Here is a 21,951-nt window from a genome sequence, read left to right as displayed (position 1 = left end):
GTAGTCCCTGCTACTCTGCAGGCTGAAGCAGGAGGAGTGCTTTAGCCGGGAGGTCGAGGCTTGAATGAGCCCAGGTCGTGCCACTGCACTCCAGCTTGGGCGACAGAGCGAGAAGACCCTGTTTCAAAAAACAAACACAAAAATTCATTCTAACCAAAACTGAACGCTAGTAGCAGGAACTGGTATGAAGATTGCGGTCTGGAATCCCTTCTAATGCGTCTGACCTTGCAATGTGAAGTCTTCACAGTGATGCTTCTGGGTTCTATATGATTATCGTCATTGCTTAGCAACCTCTAGTTGTAAATAAATTCTTTAAATTTCCGTAGTCGTTTGCGGGGCAAGGAGAGGGTCATTTACATGCCCTTTCCTTCTCGCTACTCAATCTTAAATTTGGGTTACGAATCAAACTGATGGACCCTACATGGCTTCTACCCGAAATTACAGCTATCTACCGTTCCATCTTCAAGAAAGGGAGGGGTTCCGCCAAGATGGACGAACATAAAAATCACAGGAGGAGCCTTCTAACAATGTGCATTCTTCGCACACTGAGTGGGGAATGGCCTTGTCATGTTTGAAATAGTGCCCCAACTACTCAATGTCCCAGGAACCCCAGTGGAGCGAGTTCTGTACACAGAGAGGGCCAAGATCCACAAATCAGCTAAGGAATCATTTCCATAGTCTCCCTCCCCCAATGAGTCTCGATCCACAAAAGCTATCCCCTGTCCCTCTCATCCATCAAAGGCGTGTTTTTCGCCTCTCCTTCCCCGGCCTCCCGCGTCCGCCCAGCCTGTCCGCATCCAGCCCCGCCACGCCCCATGGGCGGTCCCGAGCTTCGCCCCCGCCCCCTCACCGCCTCCCCGGCCGCGGAAACCCCGCCCCAACGACGCGGAGACCGGGGGCGGCCCGCGGCCCGCGGCGGGCGGGCGGGCGGGCGGGCGGGCTGGCGGGGACGGAAGCGGGGGGAGGGGGGCGACGGGATGTGGGGTGGGGGCGGGGCCTGGCCGGGCGCCGGGACGGGAGGAGTCCCGGCGGCGCCTCGGACTTTTGCTCCCACAAGTCCTGCCTCGGAGGCGGAGGAGCTGGACCAGCAGCCGCCTGGAGCGTCCGAGTCGCCGTCGCCGGGGCTCCCGCGCTCCCCAGAACGGTGGGACGCGGGGCTCGGCAGCCGCCAGCGGAACATGGCGCCCTGGACGCTGTGGCGTTGCTGCCAGCGCGTCGTGGGCTGGGTGCCGGTGCTCTTCATCACCTTCGTGGTCGTCTGGTCCTACTACGCGTACGTGGTGGAGCTTTGCGTGTGTGAGTACCGTCCCCGGGGACTGCGGCGGGGCGCGGGCCGCGGCTAGGGCGCGAGATAGGCCTCTGCGCCCCACACCCGCCGCCTTTCTGGAGCCAGCGCCGGACGCCGGGCGTCCGGCCCCGAACGCGCTCGGAAGCGCCGAGGTTGCTGCACCCGCCGCTTTGTTCAATCCTGCGGCGCGGCCTTCGGGCGACCTGGGGCTCCTGAAGCCTTGCGGCGGCTTCCCGGGTGCAGGTCTGGCCCAGGGAGGCCCCAAGAGCTTCCTGGTTCCCGCCGACACCCGGGGTCTGCATCCTTCTGGGAAGGAACGTGCAGAACGGGAGTAGTCGAGCTTCTTAGAAGGTTTAGGTTGTGTTTGTGGCTTTTTTGGCTTTTGTTCATTTTTTTTAAAAAAAACCAAATCTGTTCCTTCTGGATTGTTTTTGTTCAAACTGCGCGAGAAGAAACGCCTGTTACCTGTAGAGCCGGCTGTGGCGGGTTGGGGGAAGGGAGGTGTGTCTTTTCGTGGCCTCGGGCTGGAGGCGGGTCAGACCTGGAGGACGAGTAAGCTCCCACTTTTGATTTTTGGTGGTACTCGACTCATTGTAAAATTCATTTATTTCTACTCTGAATCCAGCCGGCTTTTGCAAAAGGTTAAGACAGAAAGAATGGGTGGGAGGAGACATAACCTGATTATCTTTTTCTTGGCTGATTATTAAGGAGGCTTATATTTCTTATACTCATATTTTGGCGTGTTACTTTCGTTACTTCCATTTCCCTGATTAGTTCTTAGCACAAAATTCTCATCTGATTCCCTGGAAAAAAGGAGTAGCATTGCAGTATACTTCAAGGATTTAACCTACTGGCTTGAATTGGTTGCCTTTAAGATTGAAGGAAATTGGTTGTCATTAATCAAAAACACTGTTTAGGGGTGACTGCTATATTTGTGATATTGGGCAATTTCTCCAAGATTGTTTTGTCTTAAGTAAATTGTTCTTAGGCTTTGAGTATGTGGGTATTTTACACTTAAACTGGCCTCAACTAGGTTGTTCTGTATACATCTGCTGCCTATATCAATTTTTTATGAAAACCTAGGACCAAATGGTAAGTGGTGTTTGTAAACGTTATTGTTATTCCAGAATGTTCTACCCTTAGTCCTTAGACTGAATCTACCATTTTATGAAGGACTGTTAAGTGTTCTTTGAATAACGAACCACATCAGCTAGAAACTAATGTTATGAATGAGAAGAATCTGTACCACCCACTCTTGAAAGTGGCAGAATCAAGACTTCAATTATGTTTGGATTTGTACAGCTTTCAACCAAGTATTTGGTTAAAACCCTAGTTCTATACATGGAAGAGAATGCTTTGGCTCGGAAAATTTATAAGTTTTGAAATTAAAACATCCAGTCTTAAAATTACTTTGTACCTATAGAACGTTTAATTTTGGGACGACTATCCCTGCAGGTAGGCCCAGAATAAATTAGTTGTGGAATATATTTCCAAATAATATTAATCTTTTCAATATCATTGTTTAGTCTCATCCTTTTGGATACCAGAATGTTTACTAAAAATGATGTTTGAGTCGATTAAAATTACTAGATTTTAATATTTCTGGGAGCTACTTCCAGAAAGTGATAGTGATCATAGGATTCTCATCAACGTATGATGATACCTCCTTTATCTTCTTATTTACTCTGAAGTGGGCATTTATTCCAAAAGTTATATCATTCCTATTCTGCCAGAAGATTATTCCTACCATATTTTAATTCCCGTAGTGGTTTTGAATTAAAGCTGAAGGAACACTAAAAATGTGCATTTATGTTGAGATTCCACAGCTTAACCTGTAGATGGTTTTTGTCAAAAATATTAAGAAATGAGATCAAACAGTGCTGTGAAAAGTCTTAAATTGCTTCTGATTTCTTTCACCACTTCAAATAAAGAAGGAGAAATGAACATGAATTGAGAAGTGCCATGTGCTAGTGGGCATAGAGGGGACATTTCATTCACCCTCTCCTTTAATTCTTTCAGTATGTCACAGCATAGGTATCTCTACAGGTGGAGGACGTGAGACTGAGCGAATAGGTCCTTTTGGTTAGGTCACACAATTGATTATTGGAATGTGACCCACATCTTTCCGTTCTTTCATATAACTTCAGTGAGCTATGAGGGTCAATGGAACTGTAATTGTTTGGTCCATAATGGTGTGGGGGGATTAAGAGGTTGGCATATTTTTGGAGATCACTTAGTTAGGCTTGAGGCCCATTCTGTAGAGATTATACCCTACAATTTCATTAAGTTAAAACATTCTACAACTATGGCCTGATGCTTGGCAGAATCTTAAAATATTTGGTGGTGAAAGGTCTTATGTAGAGGCTGTATTAACTTCTGAGTTATCTCATTTTAACTAGAGAGAATTTGGCAGGTCTGCAATGTCACTGGAGTATAAAATAGTTGAGCATAAAAGTGCATTTACTCATATTAAAACTATCCTTTAAACTACTTGTATGTATTTGTTTTCATAAGTACTGACCCTCCCACTGAAATATGTATAGATATATTACTTTACAGGAGGACTTAAATGGAGGGAAGTGTGAGTTTTACTTAAAAGTGCTGTTTTAATACTTTTATAGGATATTCTTTTTATTTATATTTGTATTTTTTGAGCCGGAGTTTCACTCTTGTTGCCCAGGATGGAGTGCAATGGTGCGATCTTGGCTGACTGCAACCTCTGCCTCCCGGGTTCAAGTGACTCTCCTGCCTCAGCCTCCCAAGTAGCTGGGATTACAGGTGCCCGCCACCATGCCCAGCTAATTTTTTTTGTATTTTTAGTAGAGACGGGAGTTTCACCATGTTGGTCAGGCTGGTCTCGAACTCCTGACCTCAGGCAATCCACCCGCCTTGGCCTCCCAAAGTGCTGGGATTACAGGCATAAGGCATTGTGCCTGGCCTATAGGATATTCTTAGATTCTGGTATTCTTTATCAAACTAGGAGGAGAAGATCATAATTATATCTTTACATGTATGTATTAATTCATTTAATCTTAATAATGATCCCCATAAGGTTAAGTAATTTGTCCATGGTCATAGAGCCAGTAAGTAGCATGGTAAGAATTGGAATTCAAGGGGTTTGGCTCCAAAGCCCATGCTGTTAACCACTATACAATTAATGACTAATCTATTTGGTGTCCAGATCTGGACACTCAGGGCAGATTTCAGTCCTGTATATGATATATTTATATAAAGTACTTTTCTCCTAAAAGGCAGCTGCAGAAGATTCCTAAATATCTCAGACAATAAAAATACCTGACCCACAGTTGGCTGTAAGTTGAACAAATTGTTGATTACCAAGAGGCCCTCATTCCATCTTACCCTCTGTAACTTGCTAATTGTGTAATTAGACACACAAACACACACACACACACACACACACACCACTTCACTGGGAGTAATACTGAGGACAAAATTGAGGAAGAGGGTAATGCATGTAAAACGGCCATCTCACAGGAGTGATAAGCTGAGAAGCAAAGATTAAGTAATTAGTAATATTGGTCCTTGATTTTAAATTAGACTGAAATTCTCCTGTGATTTTTTTCCCCAGGGTTGATATTTAAAGTACGAATGGATTGAATAACTTCTTCTCTTTGGTCAAGGTGGTTATTTTTGAGGAAAGTGCTAATTCTGGTTCCCAAGGTTTTATCAGAATATCTTGTTGTTCAGGTCATCTTGAGTTGTTAGTGGATGTGTACCTCTTCTTTGGCATGTAGAGAATCTTAGAACTTAAAGAGATTTTAAAGATAATCTCATTCAGTCCCTTTACTTCTGATGAAACTATTGCTCAAAAGAGCTATGTTGGCCAGGCGTGGTGGCTCACACCTGTAATCCCAGCGCTTTGGGAGGCCGAGGCGGGCGGATCACGAGGTCAGGAGATCGAAACCATCCTGGCTAACGCGGTGAAACCCCATCTCTCTAAAAATACAAAAAATTAGCCGAGTGTGGTGGCGGGTGCCTGTAGTCCCAGCTACTCGGGAGGCTGAGGCAGGAGAATGGCATGAACCTGGGAGGCGGAGCTTGCAGTGAGCAGAGATTGCACCCTTGCACTCCAGCCTGGGTGACAGAGCGAGACTCTGTCTCAAAAACGAACCAACAAACCAACAAACAAACAAACAAAAGAGCTATGTTGTTTGTTCAAGGACAGGTATACCTTTTATATTTTTTTCAGACAAATTTGTGGAGTGGACTCTAACCTTTGAGTCTGTATTAAATATTTCCTTGTGTCTCCTGCATAACTTCTTCAAATTTAGAGACAGATTAAGATAAATAACTTAAGCACTATCATTGCACACGCTAGCTTGACACAGTTGATTCTGAAGTATTTTATTGATCTTGAAAGAACTAGTTTTCTATTTCATTGATTTTTCTGTTTTGTTGTTTTCCTGTCTGATCTTTACTATTTCCTTTCTTTTACTTTGGGTTTAATATGCTCTTTTTCTAGATTAATGTGGAAACCAAGGTCATTGATTTGAGCCCTTTCTTAGGTAGGTAGTCCTATAAATTTACCTCCAAATACTGCTTTAGTTTTATTCTATCAATTTTGATATGTTGTGTTGTGGTTGTCATTCAATTCAAATTATTTTCTTGGGCTGGGCACAGTGGCTCACCTCTGTACTACCAGCACTTTGGGAGGCTTGATGAAACCTCATCTTTTTGTTTGTTTGTTTTTGTTTTTGTTTTGAGATGGAGTCTCATTTTGTTGCCCAAGCTTGAGTGCAATGTGGCGATCTTGGCTCACTGCAACCTCCTCCTCCTGGGTTCAAGCAATTCTCCTGCCTCAGCCTCTTGAGTAGCTGGGATTATAGGCATGTGCCACCACGCCCGGCTAATTTTTGTATTTTTAGTAGAGATGGGGTTTTGCCATGTTGGCCAGGGTGGTCTTCAACTCCTGACCTCAAGCGATCCACCCACCTCGGCCTCCCAAAGTGCTGGGATTACGGGTGTGAGCCACCATGCCTGCCGAAACTCCATCTCTACAAAAAATACAAAAAATTAGATGGGCATGGTGGCTTGTGTCTGAAGTCCAACCTACTCAGGAGGCTGAGATGGGAGGATACCATGAGCCCAGGAGTTCAAGGCTGCGTTGAGCCATGATTGTGCCATTGCACTCCAGCCTGGGTTACAGAGCAAGACCCTTTCCCAAAGAACAAACAAATCCTTTTATTTTGTTTTGTTTTAAGACAGTTTTGCTCTGTTGCCCAGGCTGGAGTGCAGTGGCGCAATCTCGGCTCACTGCAGCTTCCACCCTTCAAAATTCAAATTATTTTCCAATTTCATTTTTGGTTTGATCTTTGACCCCATGGATTTAGTTTCCATTTATTTGGGGGTTTTCCAGATATCTTTCTCTTATTGATTTCAAATTTCCTTGTGGTCAGAGAACATACTTTGTATGACTTAAATCCTTTAAAATGTATTCAGGCTTGTTTTATAGCCCAGAATGTGGTCTCTCTGAGCTGTGTTCCATGTGTGCTTACGAAAAATATGTCTGTACTCAGCAATGTATTGTGCTGTTTGTTGCTGGGTGGAGTATTCTGTTATGTCATAATGCTCCATAAATGTCAGTTAAGGCAAGTTGGTAGTGTTATTCAAGTCCTCTATTTTCTTGCTTTCCTGTTTGTTCTCTCAATTATTAAGAGAGGTATAACTATAATTGTGATTTATTTCTCCTTGTAGTTCTATCAGTTTTTGCCTCATGTATTTTACATCTGTGTAATTAGGTGCATAAAACATTTAGGATTGTGATATCCCATTGACCAGTTGGCTCATTTAACATTATGAAGTGACTTTATTACCCCTGGTGATATTGTTTACTCTGAAATCTGCTTTGGCGGATATTAACATGGGCACTAATCTTTCTTTTAATTATTGTGAGCATGGTGTATCTTTCTCTGTCCTTTTAATGTGTATATGTCTTATATTTAAATTGTAATTCTCGTAAAGAGCATATATTTGGGTCTTTTAAAATCCAACCTGAAAATCTCTGCCTTTTAATAGGGGGTTTTGACCATCTACATTTAATGTGATTATTGATATAGGCTTAAGTCTATCATTTGCTCTTTTGTTTTATTGTCCGTCCTCTTCTTTGTTCCATTTTCTCCTTCTTTGACCTTCTTTTGAATTAATTGATCTTTACAATTTTTTTTAATTTTGATTTTTAAAAATGACTCTATTTTATCTCCTTATTGGCTTATTACTAGTAATTCTTTTTGTTACTTTATTGATTGCTTTAGGGCTTATAACATGTGTCTTTGAGTTATCACAGTCTACCTTCAAGTTACGTACTGTTTCATATATAATACCTTATAAAAGTATACTTCTATCTCTTCCATCTTGGCCTTTATGCTATTATGGTGCATTTTATATGTTGTAAACCTCACACTGTATTGCTACTATGTTTAAACAGTTGATTATATTAATAGTTTTTAAAGATTTAGGTTTAAAAAACCCAAAATATATATATTTATTCCTATAGTTACCATTTCTAGTTCTCTTCATTCCTTTTTATAAATCCATCTAGTGTCATTTCCTTTTGCCTGAAGGGCCTCTTTTAACGTTTATTGTAGTGCAAGTCAGCTGGACTGAATCATTTCAGTTTTTGTATGTTTGTAAAAGTTTTAATTTTGCCTTTAGTTTTTAAAGACAACTTGATCGAGACATAGTTTGCATGTCATAAAATTCACTAATTTAAGATGTACAATGCAGTTATTTTTAGTAAATTTGCCAAGTTTTGCAGTCATCACAACAATCCGTTTTTTGAAAATTTCTGTCGCCACATTAAGATCCCTCATGCCCATTTACAGTTAATCCTTCTTCCCACCCCCAGCCCAAGGCAACCACTAATCCATGTTGTCTCCAAATGCCTTTTCTGAACATCCCATATAACTGGAATAATACATGCTTGCAACACATATACTAAAATTGGAAGAGTACAGAGAAGATTAGCATAAAAACCAAGAAAAATTTAAAAAGGGAAAAAAATAAATGGAATCATACAATAAGTGTTTTTTTTGTTTTTTTTTTTTGGAGATGGAACTTCACTCTTGTTGCCCAGGGTGGAGTGCAATAGTGTGATCTCGGCTCACTGCAACCTCCGCCTCCTGAGTTCAAACAATTCTCCTGCCTCAGCCTCTCAAGTAGTTGGGACTACAGGTGTGTGCCGCCATGCCCTGCTAATTTTTTTTTGTATTTTTAGTAGAGACAGGGTTTCACCATGTTGGCCAGGCTAGTCTTGAACTCCTGATCTCAGGTGATCCACCTGCCTCAGCCTCCCAAAGTGCTGGGGTTACAGGTGTGAGCCACCGTGCCCGGCCAATAAGTGGTCTTTTTTGTCAGGTGTATTTTGCATAGCATAATGTTTTTGAGGTTCATCTGTGTATTATGTATCAGTATTTCTCCTCTACTCTTCACTTCACATCCTAATTTGTATTTTTCTGTTTTCAAAACATATTCACAGTTTTATTTAGGAATATATTTCTAGTAAGCCTCCTCACATCATTTGTACATTGAATTAGAATATAAATTAAAAGTATGCACTTTCTTATATTTATTTATGTACCTGAATAATCCTGCTTACAAGACTTATAGTATAATTGGGTCCTGTTTGTTCTTGTATCCATTAGAGCCTAGTGCTAGTAGACTTTAAATTAATATAACTTGAATTGAATTGAATCATACTCTTGTAAACTCACTTGAATCATGTTTGAATGTTAGGACACACAAACATCTAGAATAATAATACTAATTATAGTTACAAAACATGTATTTCACAATCTTTAGTGGTAAAGGCTACGTGAAATGGCTTATTGGTCCTACATACAGTCTTTGTTTTGGGTTATGAAACAGTGATTCTTTGAAATTATGCCGACATGGTTTAAAAAACCTATTTCCCTAAATGTTATCCTCAGTGGTTGGCATACTTATAGGAAAAGTTAAATGTGAATTAGAATTAAAAACAAAAAACTTTTGGCCAGGCATGGTGATTCATGCCTATAATTTCAGTACTTTGGGAAGCCCAAGTGGGAGGATTGCTTGAAGCCAGGAATTCAAGGGCAGTTTGGGCAACATAGCAATACCCTTTAAAAAATAAAATAAAAAATTAGCCAGGCATGGTGGTACCCACCTGTAGTCCCAGCTACTTGGGAGGCTGAAGCAGGAGGATTACTTGAGCCCAGGATTTCGAGGCTGCAGTGAGCTATGATCACACCACTGCACTCCAGCCTGAGTTACAGAGTGAGACCCTGTCTCCAAAAAAAAAAAAAACACCTTTTTATTAATTTTATCATTTCACATCTATTTTCAGATGCGAGAGTGTAGTAATTTTCTAGATAACTTGCCTTTGAAAGATACAGTGGCCAGAAGACCTATTTATTTGAATTCTGCAGTTACCTTAGCCTTCTCTTTTACTTTTTGTTATTTTTGAAGAAAAAGTTTTTTTTCTCATGACTACTAGTGAGTTAATCTGTCCTGGTATTATTTTCTGTGCCACCAGATAGCATACTGGTCTGAGAGAGCTCTGTAAATATATATATTTAAAAACCCACCTAAAATCAAATGAAAAAAAAAGATCTGTTTTATTTCCCCACATAAACTCAACCTTCTCTGGGGCTTCCCTGCTTTCTCGAAAGACAAGAAATGTGGAAGAGAAAGATGCTGGACAACCTAGAAACCAAGTCAGACTGTTCAGAAGAACCTTATGTCCTAGTCATGCAAGTAAAAGCCTGGCTGCCTCTCTGCCCACTCCCTTTCCGGCAGAGAAGTAGTAGTATGCTGAATTCCGGACTCTAATCTGTTTACTTGACATCTCTGCTTGGAGATCTAATAGGCATTGTAGACAAAACTCTTGATTTCCTTTTTTTTTCTCCCTTGAACCTGCTGCTCCTAATAGCTCAGTAAATGACAGTTGTATCCTTCTACTTCTTGGGTTGAAAAGTCATTCTACATCTGGATAATCAGCTTGTTCTGTCATTAAATGTATAAAATCCAGCTGCTTCTCACCACTACTACTGCAACTGTTATACTCCTTTAAACCACCATGATCTCTGCTTAGTGTAATAGATTGAAAAACGTGACTATAATAATTTGCACCATCTGGGTGCAGTGGCTCACACCTGTAATCCCAGCGTTTTGGGAGGCCGAGGTGGGCAGATCACGTGAGGTCAGGAGTTCGAGACCAGCTTCATCAACATGGCAAAACCCCATCTCTACTAAAAATACAAAAATTAGCACACACCTGTAATCCCAGGTACTCAGGAGGCTGAGGTAGGAGAATCGCTTGAACCCTGGAGGCAGAGGTTGCAGTGAGCTGAGATCATGTCACTGCTCTCCAGCCTGGGCGACAGAGTGAGACTCTGTCTCCAAAAAAAAAAAAAAAAGTATAATAATAATTTGTACCATCTTCCATCAAGAAATAGTCTGTTTACCACCCATTGAATCTGGGCTGGCCTTGTACTTGCTTTGGCGAGTAGAATGTGGTAGATATGTGAGTTCTGGAACTTAGGCCTCAAGACATCTTCTGCCTTAGCTCTTTTGGGACATTCTGGTCATCATGTAAGGAGTCCAGACTAGACTGCTGAGTGAGAGACCACATGGAGAAGAGGCCCAGCCAAGAGAAGCCAGAACCCCTAATGTGTGAACAAGGCGATTTTAGACTCCCACCCCATTCGAGCTGCCTGATGACTGCTATTAGTAGAAAAACATTCCAGCTGATCATAGCCCAAACTGCTGGCCCACACAATTGCAGGAAATAATGAACAGTGGTTGTTTAAAGTAACTAAGTTTTAGGGTGGGTTGTTAATGCCACATTATCACCTATATTGTAGTATCCTTGTAAACCTGTCTCTTCCTGTGCTCCACCCCCACCTTTATTCCATGTATTCTCCAGGAAGCAGTCAGAATGGTCTTTTTCAAATTAATACCAGTTTGTTACTCCTATTCTCAAGATCTTGACTGGCGTCCTTTCTTGCTCAGCAAGATATCTAAAAGCCTTACCATGGCCTTTAAGGCATTATGTGTTCATTACTTCATTACTTCTCTGACATAATTTCCTTTCCACTCTTCCTCTAATTTTATCTCTAGCTTAAGAAATCTATTTTCTATAGACAGAGGTGTGGGAGGGTGTGTTGTCTAAGGGAGGGAGCCCTCCACATCATCACCATGTGGGATTTTAAGATTAATACCTGACACTATTCCTGTAAGCATATAAGCAACACATTTAGATACTGCTCAAATATGTAGAACATATACTTGAACAGATGGGCATTACACTTAAATGACTGATATAATAAAGAATAAAGGTGACTAGTTTTATGGAGAATAGATTCCCTTAAATAGAGATCCATAGGTCTTTAAAATAAAATTTTAAAAAAATTTGGTTTTAAAACATCTCTATTTTGGCTTTCCCAATGCATTTTACTATCGTAAACTTTGAACCACTCATTGGAATCATAGGAAGAATTAATTTTTATGGACATACTAATTCAACAGCATATAAAAACAAACACAAACTTATTAAATGTGAAGTCTTCTGGGAAGCTTTTAAAACTAATTGCATGAAAAGGATATCCTCAGCATCTGAAGGAAATAATACCAAATACACCAACATATTAACAGTGTATGTTGCTGGGTTTGAGATTATACTGATTTTTTCCTTATGCAATACATAGCCTCTTAATAGACTTTCATATTTTCCCCTTACAGCATATTCTTCCCTTATCCCCCGAAGAGCTAATGAATCTGCTAAAAAAATACAAGTCATGATTATTACTCCTCTGCTCAGCACCCTCTGATGGCTTTCCACTTTGCTTAAAATGAAATTCAAAGTTGAAAATATATAAGGCTCTAGATGCTGTGGCCTGCCACTGCTAATTTCTTCCTTTGCTCATTCTGCTTCAGCCAACAGGCCACCTTTCTTTTCATCTGTCAGGCCACCTGAGGACCCTTGAACTTCCTGTTCCTTCTGCCTGGAATGCTTTCCTCCCAGATTTCCGCATGGCTAGCTCTCACTTCGTCTAGATCGCTGTTCAGGTAGTCACCTATCAGAGAGGCATTCCTGACTACCCTCTGTAAAAGAAGTACTTCGTCTTTTACTGTCTCCTCACCCTGCATTTTTCCCCCCTCATAACGCCTATTATTACTTGACATACAGTTATTTTTGTTTCTCTCCAGAGTCGTATATTCACTGCTGTATTTCCAGAACCTAAAATAGGGTCTGGTATAATATGTTCTCAATAGATATTTGTTGAATGAGTGAATTGATTGTGTAGCCGCCAATTCCCATGTTAGTAGAAGAGGGAGAATTGGAATGTTTTCATATAGTAGACAACTTGCAATTATTGATAATCGGTATTATTGATAATCTTAAAGTTGCTTCTGGATTTCAGATAGCCTGTTCATTAGGCAGGTGAGGAAACTGTCTTGAATTGTCAGGAGGAAATGTTAATTATAATAGCTATTGTTATTATTGTTTATTGTATGCCCGTTGTGTGTCTGACATATAGTCTGAGGCAGTTCACTTATGTTAGGTCTTTTTTAATTCTAACTCTATTGGAGAGAGATTATTAGCACTATTTTGTGGATTAAAAACAAAGACTCATAGGTTAAAGATCTCTTTTGAGGCCATACAATTGATACATAAAACCAAAGCTCAAATCCACATCTGTGTAACTCTATAAGTTTTGCCCTTTCCATTATACATTTGTCCATTAAAATATTTAATAATTTATAAGCTCTATTTGCAGGCCTTTCATTATATTTGTTATAACTAGTCAAATCTTGTGTTTGGGGCATGTAATGCAAATAAGACAAAACCTCTCCCATATATATATATAAATATATAAAACATACATGTAAAACGTGTGTGTGTGTGTGTGTATGTGTTTTGAGACAGGGTCTCACTGTGTTGCCCAGGCTGGAGTGCATTTGGCATGACCACGGCTCACTGCATCCTCAATCTCCCAGACTCAAGCAATCCTTCCACCTTAGCCTCCTGAGTAGCTGGGACTACAGGCGCATAACACCATGGCCGGCCAATTTTTGTAATTTTTATAGAGACGAGGTCTTGCTATGTTGCCAGGGCTGGTCTCCAACTCCTAAGCTCAAGCAGTCCTCCCACCTCAGCCTCCCAGAGTGCTGGGATTGAAGACATGAGCCACTGTGCCCAGCCCTATATTTTTATACAGGTGACATTTGGTATAACAGTACCTATCAAGAGCAGTTTGGAGGAAAAATATCATAAAACGGTAGGGGATGGATATACCTACTAACTTTCACGTAGAGAAGGCTGATTTACTGGCTGTTTGTATTTATAACTATTTCAGATGTATCCTTATTTCTTGGGTTTATGGCCCAATACGAATAATTTAATTTAGTAGAACAACATAAATTTACTAATTTTATCATATATAATGTATTTTTTGAAAGTACCCTTTATTATCACTATCATTTTATAAAAGGATATTCTAATATCAAAGTATGAGACATAATCTGAATGAAGACTTCAGTGCTTTTAAATTATTGCAGTTTATGAAAAATTCTCTCCCTTTTGCTTATGTTTCTTGTTTTACTGTGGCCTGGGTCATGGACTTGGATTTGGGAGTCATTTCTTTAGCACACCAATTTATCTCTCCAACTAGTTTCTATGTTGATGTACATAATAAACAAGTAACCTTCTGTGACTTCCAGGCAGTCTGTTTAAAGCCTAAAGCCTTAACGTGAAACCAGGGAGGTGAGGTATTCCTGGTTCTAACAACAAAATTTTACTTATTTATTTACTAATTTTTTTGAGACAGAGTCTCGCTCTGTTGCCCAGGGTAGAGTGCAGTGGCACAATCTCAGCTCCCTGCAACCCCCACCTCCCGGGTTCAAGCAATTCTCCTGCCTCAGCCTCCCAAGTAGCTGGGACTATAGGCACACGCCACCACACCTGGCTAATTTTTGTATTTTTAGTAGAGATGGGGTCTCACCATGTTGGCCAGGCTGACTCCTGACATCAGGTGGTCCTCCTGCCTTGGCCTCCCTAACTGCAGGAATTACAGGTGTGAGCCACCACACGCAGCCAAAATTTTAGAACACAGACTAATCATAAGATGATGTTATCTATAGCTACATGTGGAAGTTCTAGAAAAATGAGTGTTGGCAGATAATATTTTAAATCCTTCTGAACAATATTGAAGGACCCCAGGAAATAGTAATAATTATCCTTACTATTCATGCATTTAATGCGCTAAGTAATTAAGTGGTCTGTCTATATCTTTTGATCTTTACAATAACTCTACAAAGGAGATGCATATTTTTCTTCAGTTTATAACTTGAGAAGTTGACTTAGTTCCTCAATTCAGACCTTTCCACATATCCTTCTAAAACCCATACAGATTAGTAAGAGCAAATAAAATCAACTATATAACCTGGGCCTATGGCATAGCTAGGACATAGAGAATTTTTGAAACCACAGTTTATATGTGAGTGGGGAAATAGTCATCTAAGAATAGCTAGGTGAACTCTGGTGACTGTATCAGAACTAAGAGTAAGGGACTCTGCAGAGGATAACAGGCTCTTTGTTCATCCTCAGAAGATGAGAACCCTATCCCGAGTGGAAAATACTGAAAACAGGTCTGTAATCTGGTGGATCAGAGCATAGCAACTGAGAATGCAAAAGAAAAGGGACTTGGAAAAGTGTTTATGACTTGAGATGGCAGCCTTAAAAAAAAACACCACTCCTAGGGGAGAAGGTAGCACCTTGGAAGTTGAAAGTGTCCCATGAAGTATTAATATTTAATAGTAAAGAGAAAGAAGGAAATAGCTGGAAGGATACAGCTGAAACCAAGAGTATCAAAGCGATAGAGGATAAATAAATGCACTGTCCATCTAGCAAATAAACTGTACTTCATTGAAGTAACAGAAGAAGGCACTGGTAGAAATAAGAAATTAAGCAAGCCCTTTTGCCCCAGAGGGTTTCTTGCTGTGGATGGTCCATGAAAATCAGTGTAACTCAGCATGAACAATAATTAAAACAGCATCCATGTAGATTTCTCTGATTCAAAAAATGAGAATCAGTGTTTTCAGTAGATGAAAATACATTAAAAGGCAACAAAGAAGAGAACTAATTCAGTATCCAGACATAAATATAAATAAATATCTGCTGAATAAAAGAAACTCCAAGTCAAAAGTTTTTTTTTTTTTTTTGAGATAGAGTCTCGCTCTGTCACCCAGGCTGGAGTCCAGTGGTGTGATCTCGGCTCACTGTAATCTCTGCTTCCCGGGTTCGAGCAATTCTTGTGCCTCAGCCTCCTGAGTAGCTGGGATTATAAGCGCATGCCACCACACCCAGCTAATTTTTGTATTTTTAGTAGGGACAGGGTTTCACCATGTTGGCCAGGCTGGTCTTGAACTCCTGACCCCAAGTGATCCACCCACCTTGGCCTCCCTAAGTGCTGGGATTACGGGCATGAGTCACCGTGCCCGGCCACGTCAAAAGTTTTTAAAACTCAATAAAAACAGTCAGCGAGCAGGAAGATCTGAAATAAGAGCTGTTCAAACTCAGGAAAGAAATGGAAAATAAGACAGTATCAGAAATGAAGACTAAACTACAAGATGCCCAAAGGTGAACAGATGTGATTGAAGATACAGTAAAGGCATAGAGGATAGAAATGGAAAAAGCCAAGAACCTGAAATCACGATAAAGGGAAAGGTAAAAGGATTGGAGGAAAAAATGATAGATATACAAGCTAGGCTGAGATTCATTATTATAATTCACCATCTTAATGCATCTAGTAAGAAAAATCATTATTTCCATATATACCAAAAAGGAATTTGAAAAGTCCAACACATCCATTCTTGATAAACAATAAAATAGGGATACATAACGTAAACAACGTAAACAAAATTTATGATACCTAACGTAAACAAAATTTATGTACACACAAAATGCTTGATAATATTCCACTATAAAACCAGGAATAATGATACCTACTATGTCTGTTACTTGGTAACATTGTATTGACGGAATTAATTACCACATTCATTCAAGAGAAGATAATCAGGAGCATGAGACTTTGGAAGAGGGAAAACTATTTCTGTGTGCAGATTATCTGATAGTGTATGTTGAAAAGCCAAGAGAATAACAACAGAAAACCCAGACAAAAAGAATTGAGTAAAACGGCAGAATAAAAAAATTAGCAACAAAACTCAATACTTTTTATATATACAATAATTTAGTTTGAAAATATAGTGGAAGAGGGCTGGGCGTGGTGGCTCATGCCTGTATCCCAGCACTTTGGGAGGCTGAGGTGGGCGGATCACGAGGTCAGGAGATCAAGACCATCCTGGCTAGCACGGTGAAACCCTGTCTCTACTAAAAATACAAAAAAAAAAAAAAAGCCGGGCGTGGTGGCGGGCGCCTGTAGTCCCAGCTACTTGGGAGGCTGAGTCAAGAGAATGGCGTGAACCCAGGAGGCGGAGCTTGCAGTAAGTGGAGATCGCGCCACTGCACTCCAGCCTGGGTGACAGTGCTAGACTCCGTCTCAAAAAAAAAAAAGAAAAGAAAAGAAAATAGAGTGGAAGAGAACTGTCCATATCCAGTAGCATCAAAAAGAGAAAATACCTTAGAAAAAAAAACAAGAAAAATGTCACATTCACAAGAGGAAAACATTCTTAAAAGACCCAAAATGTGACTTGAACAAATGGAAAGACATTTCATACTTTATGTTCATAGACAGAATAATTCAGCATTACAAAGATGCCAGTTCTCCCCCAATTAATATATAAATGAATTCTAATCCCAGTAAACATTTTTTTGTTTTGGGTGCTAGACAAGTTGATACCAGAGGTCTTATGGAAAAATAAGAAAGAATAAGCAACCAGGAAATCTCTGAAAAATTAAGAACAATAAGTAGGGGAAATCCCCCAGATTTTAAACCAAAAAGCCTTATAATTAAAACTGTGGGGGCAGGAAGTATATGAGGAACTTTCTACTTTCTGCCCAATTTTGCTGTGAACTTAAAACTACTCTAAAAAATAGTCTCTCTCTCTTTTTTTTTTTTAAACTGTGTGGTATGGTGCATGGACAGATGTATTGACTAATGGAACAGTATATAATGTCCAGAAATAGACTAATTAAAGAAATTTAGAATATTGTAAAAATAGCACATCAAATTACAGAGGAAAAGATGGGACAATTGGATACATGTTTTCTAAGAGTAAAATCAGGTCCATACCTCATGCTATGTTTTAGTATAAAGTACAAATGGATAAAATCTTTCTTTTGTCATATATATATATACACACACATACACACACACTTTTTGTTTGTTTGTTTTTGAGACAGAGTTTTGCTTTTGTCACCCAGGCTGGAGTGCAATGGCATGATCTCGGCTCACTGCAACCTCAGCGTCCCGGATTGAAGTGATTCTCCTGCCTCAGCCTCCCAAGTAGCTGGGACTACAGGCGTGTGCCACCATACTTGGCTAATTTTTGTATTTTTAGTAGAGACAGGGTTTCACCATGTTGGCCAAGCTGGTCTCAAACTCCTGACCTCAGGTGATCCACCCGCCTCGGCCTCCCAAAGTGCTGGGATTACAGGCGTTGAGCCACTGCACCTGCCGGATCTTATATTTTTAACTTTTTATTTTAAAATAATTTGACTTTTGAAAAACAGTACAAACAATTGTCATATAACCTTCACCCACATTTTCTAAGTGTTACTATTTGTCATATGTGCTTTGTCATTCATTCATTCATTCTCTCTCTGAAATGTATGAGAGTAAGTTGTAGAGCTAATGCCCCTTTACCTATGTTTACCTTTATTTCCTAAGAACAAGAACATTGTCTTTTTTTTTTTTTTTTTTTTTTTCTGAGAAACAGTCTTACTCTGTCGCCCAGGCTGGAGTGCCATGGCGCGATCTTGGTTCACTGAAACCTCTGCCTCCTGGGTTTGAGCAATTCTCGTGCCTCGGCCTCTTGAGTAGCTGGGATTACAGGTGCGTGCCACCAAACCTGGCTAATTTTTGTATTTTTAGTAGAGATGGGGTTTCACCGTGTTGGCCAGGCTGGTCTTGAACTTGTGACCTCAGGTGATCCACCTGCCTCAGCCTCCCATATTGCTGGTATTACAGGCATGAGCCACTGCGCCTGGGAATTAGAATATTATATAACCAGAGTGCAGTTATTAAAATCAATAAATTAGTATTGATTAAATACTACTCTTTAATCTGTAGGCCTATTCAGACTTCATTTGTCCACTCAGTTCCTTGTTCTGCTCCACAGTTCAGTCTAGGATCACACATTGCAGATGTCATGTCTCTTTAGTGTCCTTATATTTGGAAGAGTTCTTCAGTCTTTATTTCATAATCATGATTTTTTAAGAGTACAGGTTTGTTTTACTTTGTTTTGTTTTGTTTTGAGACAGGGTATCACTCTGTTATCACTCTGTTGCAGTGCAGAGTGCAGGCTGGAGTGCAGTGGTGTGTTCGTGGCTCACTGCAGCCTAGACCTCCTGGGCTCAGGCAATCCTCCTGCCTCAGCCTCTTTAGTAGCTGAGACCACAGGCATATGCCACCATGCCTGGCTAATATTTGAAATTTTTGTAGAAACAGGGTCCCACTATGTTGCCCAAACTGGGCTCAAGTTCCTGGGCTCAAGCGATCCTCTTGCCTCAGCCTCCTTATGTGTTGGGATTACAGGCGTGAGCCACTGCACTCGGCCAAGGTTTATTTTGTAAATGTTCCTCAATTTAGGTTTATTTGATCTTTCCTCATGATTAGATTCAGAGAATTGCAGGCATACCTTGGTGGGAAAATTGCAAGTTTGATTTCATACCACCACAATAAAGCAAATATCAAAATAAAGCAAGTCATACAAGTTTTTGGTTTCCTACTGCATATAAAAGTTACGTTCACCCTATACTGTAGTCTGTTAAGTGTGCAATAGCATTGTGTCTTTAAAAAATACTTTTTGCTAAAAAATGCTAGCAATTAGCAGTCACCTAAGCCTTCAGCAAGTCTTGATCTTTTTGCTGGTGAAAGGTCTTGCCTCAATGATGATGGCTGCTGACTGATCAGGGAGGTTGTTGCTGAAGGCTGGGGTAGCTGTGGCAATTTCTCAAAACGACAAGAACGAAGTTTGCCACATCTGTTGACTCTTCCTTTCACAATATTTTTCTGTAGCATGTGATGCTGTTTGACAGCATTTTACTCACAGTAGAACTTCTTTCAGAAATTGGTATCAGTCCTCTCAAACCCTGCTGATACTTTATCAACTAAGTTTATGTAATATTCTAGATCGTTTTTGTCATTTTATCAGTGTTCACAGTATCTTCACCAGGTATAGATGCCATGTCAAAAAAACCATTTTCTTTTCTCTTCCATAAAAAGCAACTCCTCATCTGTTCAAGTTTTATCATGAGGTTGCAGCAATTCCATCACATCTTCAGGCTCTGTTTCTTATTCTACTTCTCTTGCTGTTTTCACCACATCTGCAGTCCCTTCCTCCACTGAAGTCTTGAACTGTTCAGTGTCATCCATGATCTTGGACTGGAATCAGCTTCTTCTGTGGTCCTGTTAATGTTGATATTTTGACCTCCCATGAAAAACGAGTGTTCTTAATGGCATCTAGAAATGATGAATCCTTTCCAGAAGGTGATCAATGTAGTTTGCCTAGATCCATCAGAGGAATCACTGTGGCATTGATAGCCTTATGAAATGTATTTCTTAAATAAATAATAAGGCTTGAAAGTTGAAATGACTCCTTGATCCATGGGCTGCAGAATAGATGTGTTAGCAGGCATAAAAACAACATGAATCTCCTTGTACATCTCCATCAGAGTCCTTGGGTTTCAAAGTGCATTTTCAATGAGCAGTAATATTTTGAAAGGAATCTTTTTTCTGAGCAGTAGGTCTCAACAGTGGGCTTAAAATATTCAATAAAGCCGCTGGGTGCGGTGACTCACGCCTGTAATCCCAGAATTTTGGGAGGCCGAGGCGGGCAGATCACGAGGTCAGGAGATCGAGACCATCCTGGCTAACATGGTGAAACCCCATCTCTACTAAAAATACAAAAAATTAGCCAGGCGTGGTGGCGGGCGCCTGTAGTCCCACCTACTCAGGAGGCTGAGGCAGGAGAATGGCGTGAACCCGGGAGGTGGAGGTGGCAGTGAGCTGAGATTGTGCCACTGCACTCCAGCCTGGGTGACAGTGTGAGACTCCATCTCAAAAAAAAAAAACATCAGTAAAGCATACTGTAAACAGATGTGCTGTCACCCAGGTTTTGTTCTTCCATTTCTAGAGCATAGGCAGAGTGGATTTAGCATAATTCTTCAGAGCCCTAGGGTTTTTGGAATGGTAAATGAGCATTGGCTTCAACTTAAAGTCCCCAGCTACATTGGCTCCTGAGAAGAGTCTCCCTATTCTTTGAAGCTGGACATTGACTTCCTCTCTCTGGCTAGTAAAGTTCTAGGTGACCTCTTCTTCCAATAAAAGACTATTTCATCTGCAGCGAGCATCTGTTATTTAGTGTAGCCACTGATATGGCGTGGCTCTGTGTCCCCACCCAAATTTCACAGTGTGAAAATGGACTAATATAGCTACCTTCATCAATTATCTCAGCTAGATCTTCTGAATAACTTGCTGCAGCTTTTACATAAAAACTTGCTGCTTCGTCCTGTACTTTTGTGTTATGGAGATGGCTTATTTCCTTAAACTTCATAAATCAACTTCTGCTAGCTTAAGACTTTTCTCCTGCAGCTTTCTCGTCTCTCTCAGCCTTCACAAAATTAAAGAGAGTTAGGACTCTGCTCTGAGTTAGGCTTTGGCTTAAGGGAATGTTTATGGCTGGTTTGACTCTCTGTCTAGAAAACTCAAACTTTTTTTGTATCAACCTCATTGCACTTTCTTATTCATCTATTCACTGGAGTAGTACTTTTTTTAAAATTAATTTTTTTATTATACTTTAAGTTCTAGGGTACATGTACACAACGTGGGCCAAAGTTAGTGCCACTCCACTGGAGTAGTACTTTTAATTTTCTTCAAGAACTTTTCCTTGGCATTCACAACTTGGCTAACTTTGGCCCAAGAGGCCTAGCGTTTATCCTGTCTTGGTTTTTAACATGCCTTTCTCACTAAGCTTAGTCATTTCTAGCTGTTGATCTAAAGTGACAGGTGTGTGACTTTTCCTTTCACCTGAACACTTAAGAGGCCATTGTAGGATTATTAATTGGCTTGATTGCAGTATTGTTGTGTCTCCGGAAATAGGGAGGCCCAAGGAGACGGAGAGAGATAGAGGAATGTCTGGTCAGTGGAGTGGTAGAAACACCACATTTATTAAGTTTTCCATCGTATATGGATGCAGTTGGTGGTACTCCAAAACAATTACAATAGTAACGTCACAGATCACTGATCACAGAGCACCAGAGCAGACATTATGATAATGAAAAAGGTTGAAATACTGTGAGAATTAACCAAAATGTGACACGGAGACACAAAGTGAGCACAAAGTGTTGGAAAAATAGCACAGATAGACTTGCTTAATGCAGGGTTGCCACAACCTTCGATTTGTAAAAAACATAATGTCTGCAAAGCACAATAAATCAAAGCACCTTATGAGATGTGCCTATATGTATTTTCAGCAAGAATATC

General features: G+C 40.4%; 1 protein-coding gene across 24 annotated transcripts in view; it reads left to right on the top strand.

Moving 5' to 3' along the window:
• The first annotated feature begins 980 nt into the window (after positions 1 to 980).
• The window catches only part of ZDHHC20 (zinc finger DHHC-type palmitoyltransferase 20), an 84,857-nt gene continuing 63,886 nt past the window's right edge, over positions 981 to 21,951 (top strand). For 14 of the 24 annotated variants that reach the window (XR_004665822.3, XR_004665821.3, XR_004665820.3 and 11 more), the window contains exon 1: positions 1,041 to 1,296. Coding sequence is in view for 17 of the 24 variants with exons in the window: in XM_008958519.4 (XP_008956767.1) it covers positions 1,179 to 1,296 (118 nt within the window). In the remaining 7 variants the exon portion in view is untranslated. Of the gene's footprint in view, positions 1,297 to 5,771; positions 5,815 to 21,951 lie in introns of all 24 variants that reach the window. The other 10 variants (XM_057299634.2, XM_008958520.4, XM_008958518.4 and 7 more) reach the window with 4 other exon arrangements.

This window comes from Pan paniscus, chromosome 14 (genome assembly GCF_029289425.2).
Source record: "Pan paniscus chromosome 14, NHGRI_mPanPan1-v2.0_pri, whole genome shotgun sequence".
Lineage (NCBI taxonomy): Eukaryota > Metazoa > Chordata > Mammalia > Primates > Hominidae > Pan > Pan paniscus.
The sequence above is the reverse complement of the archived record's forward strand: the minus strand, read 5'-3'. Positions and strand labels throughout refer to the sequence as shown.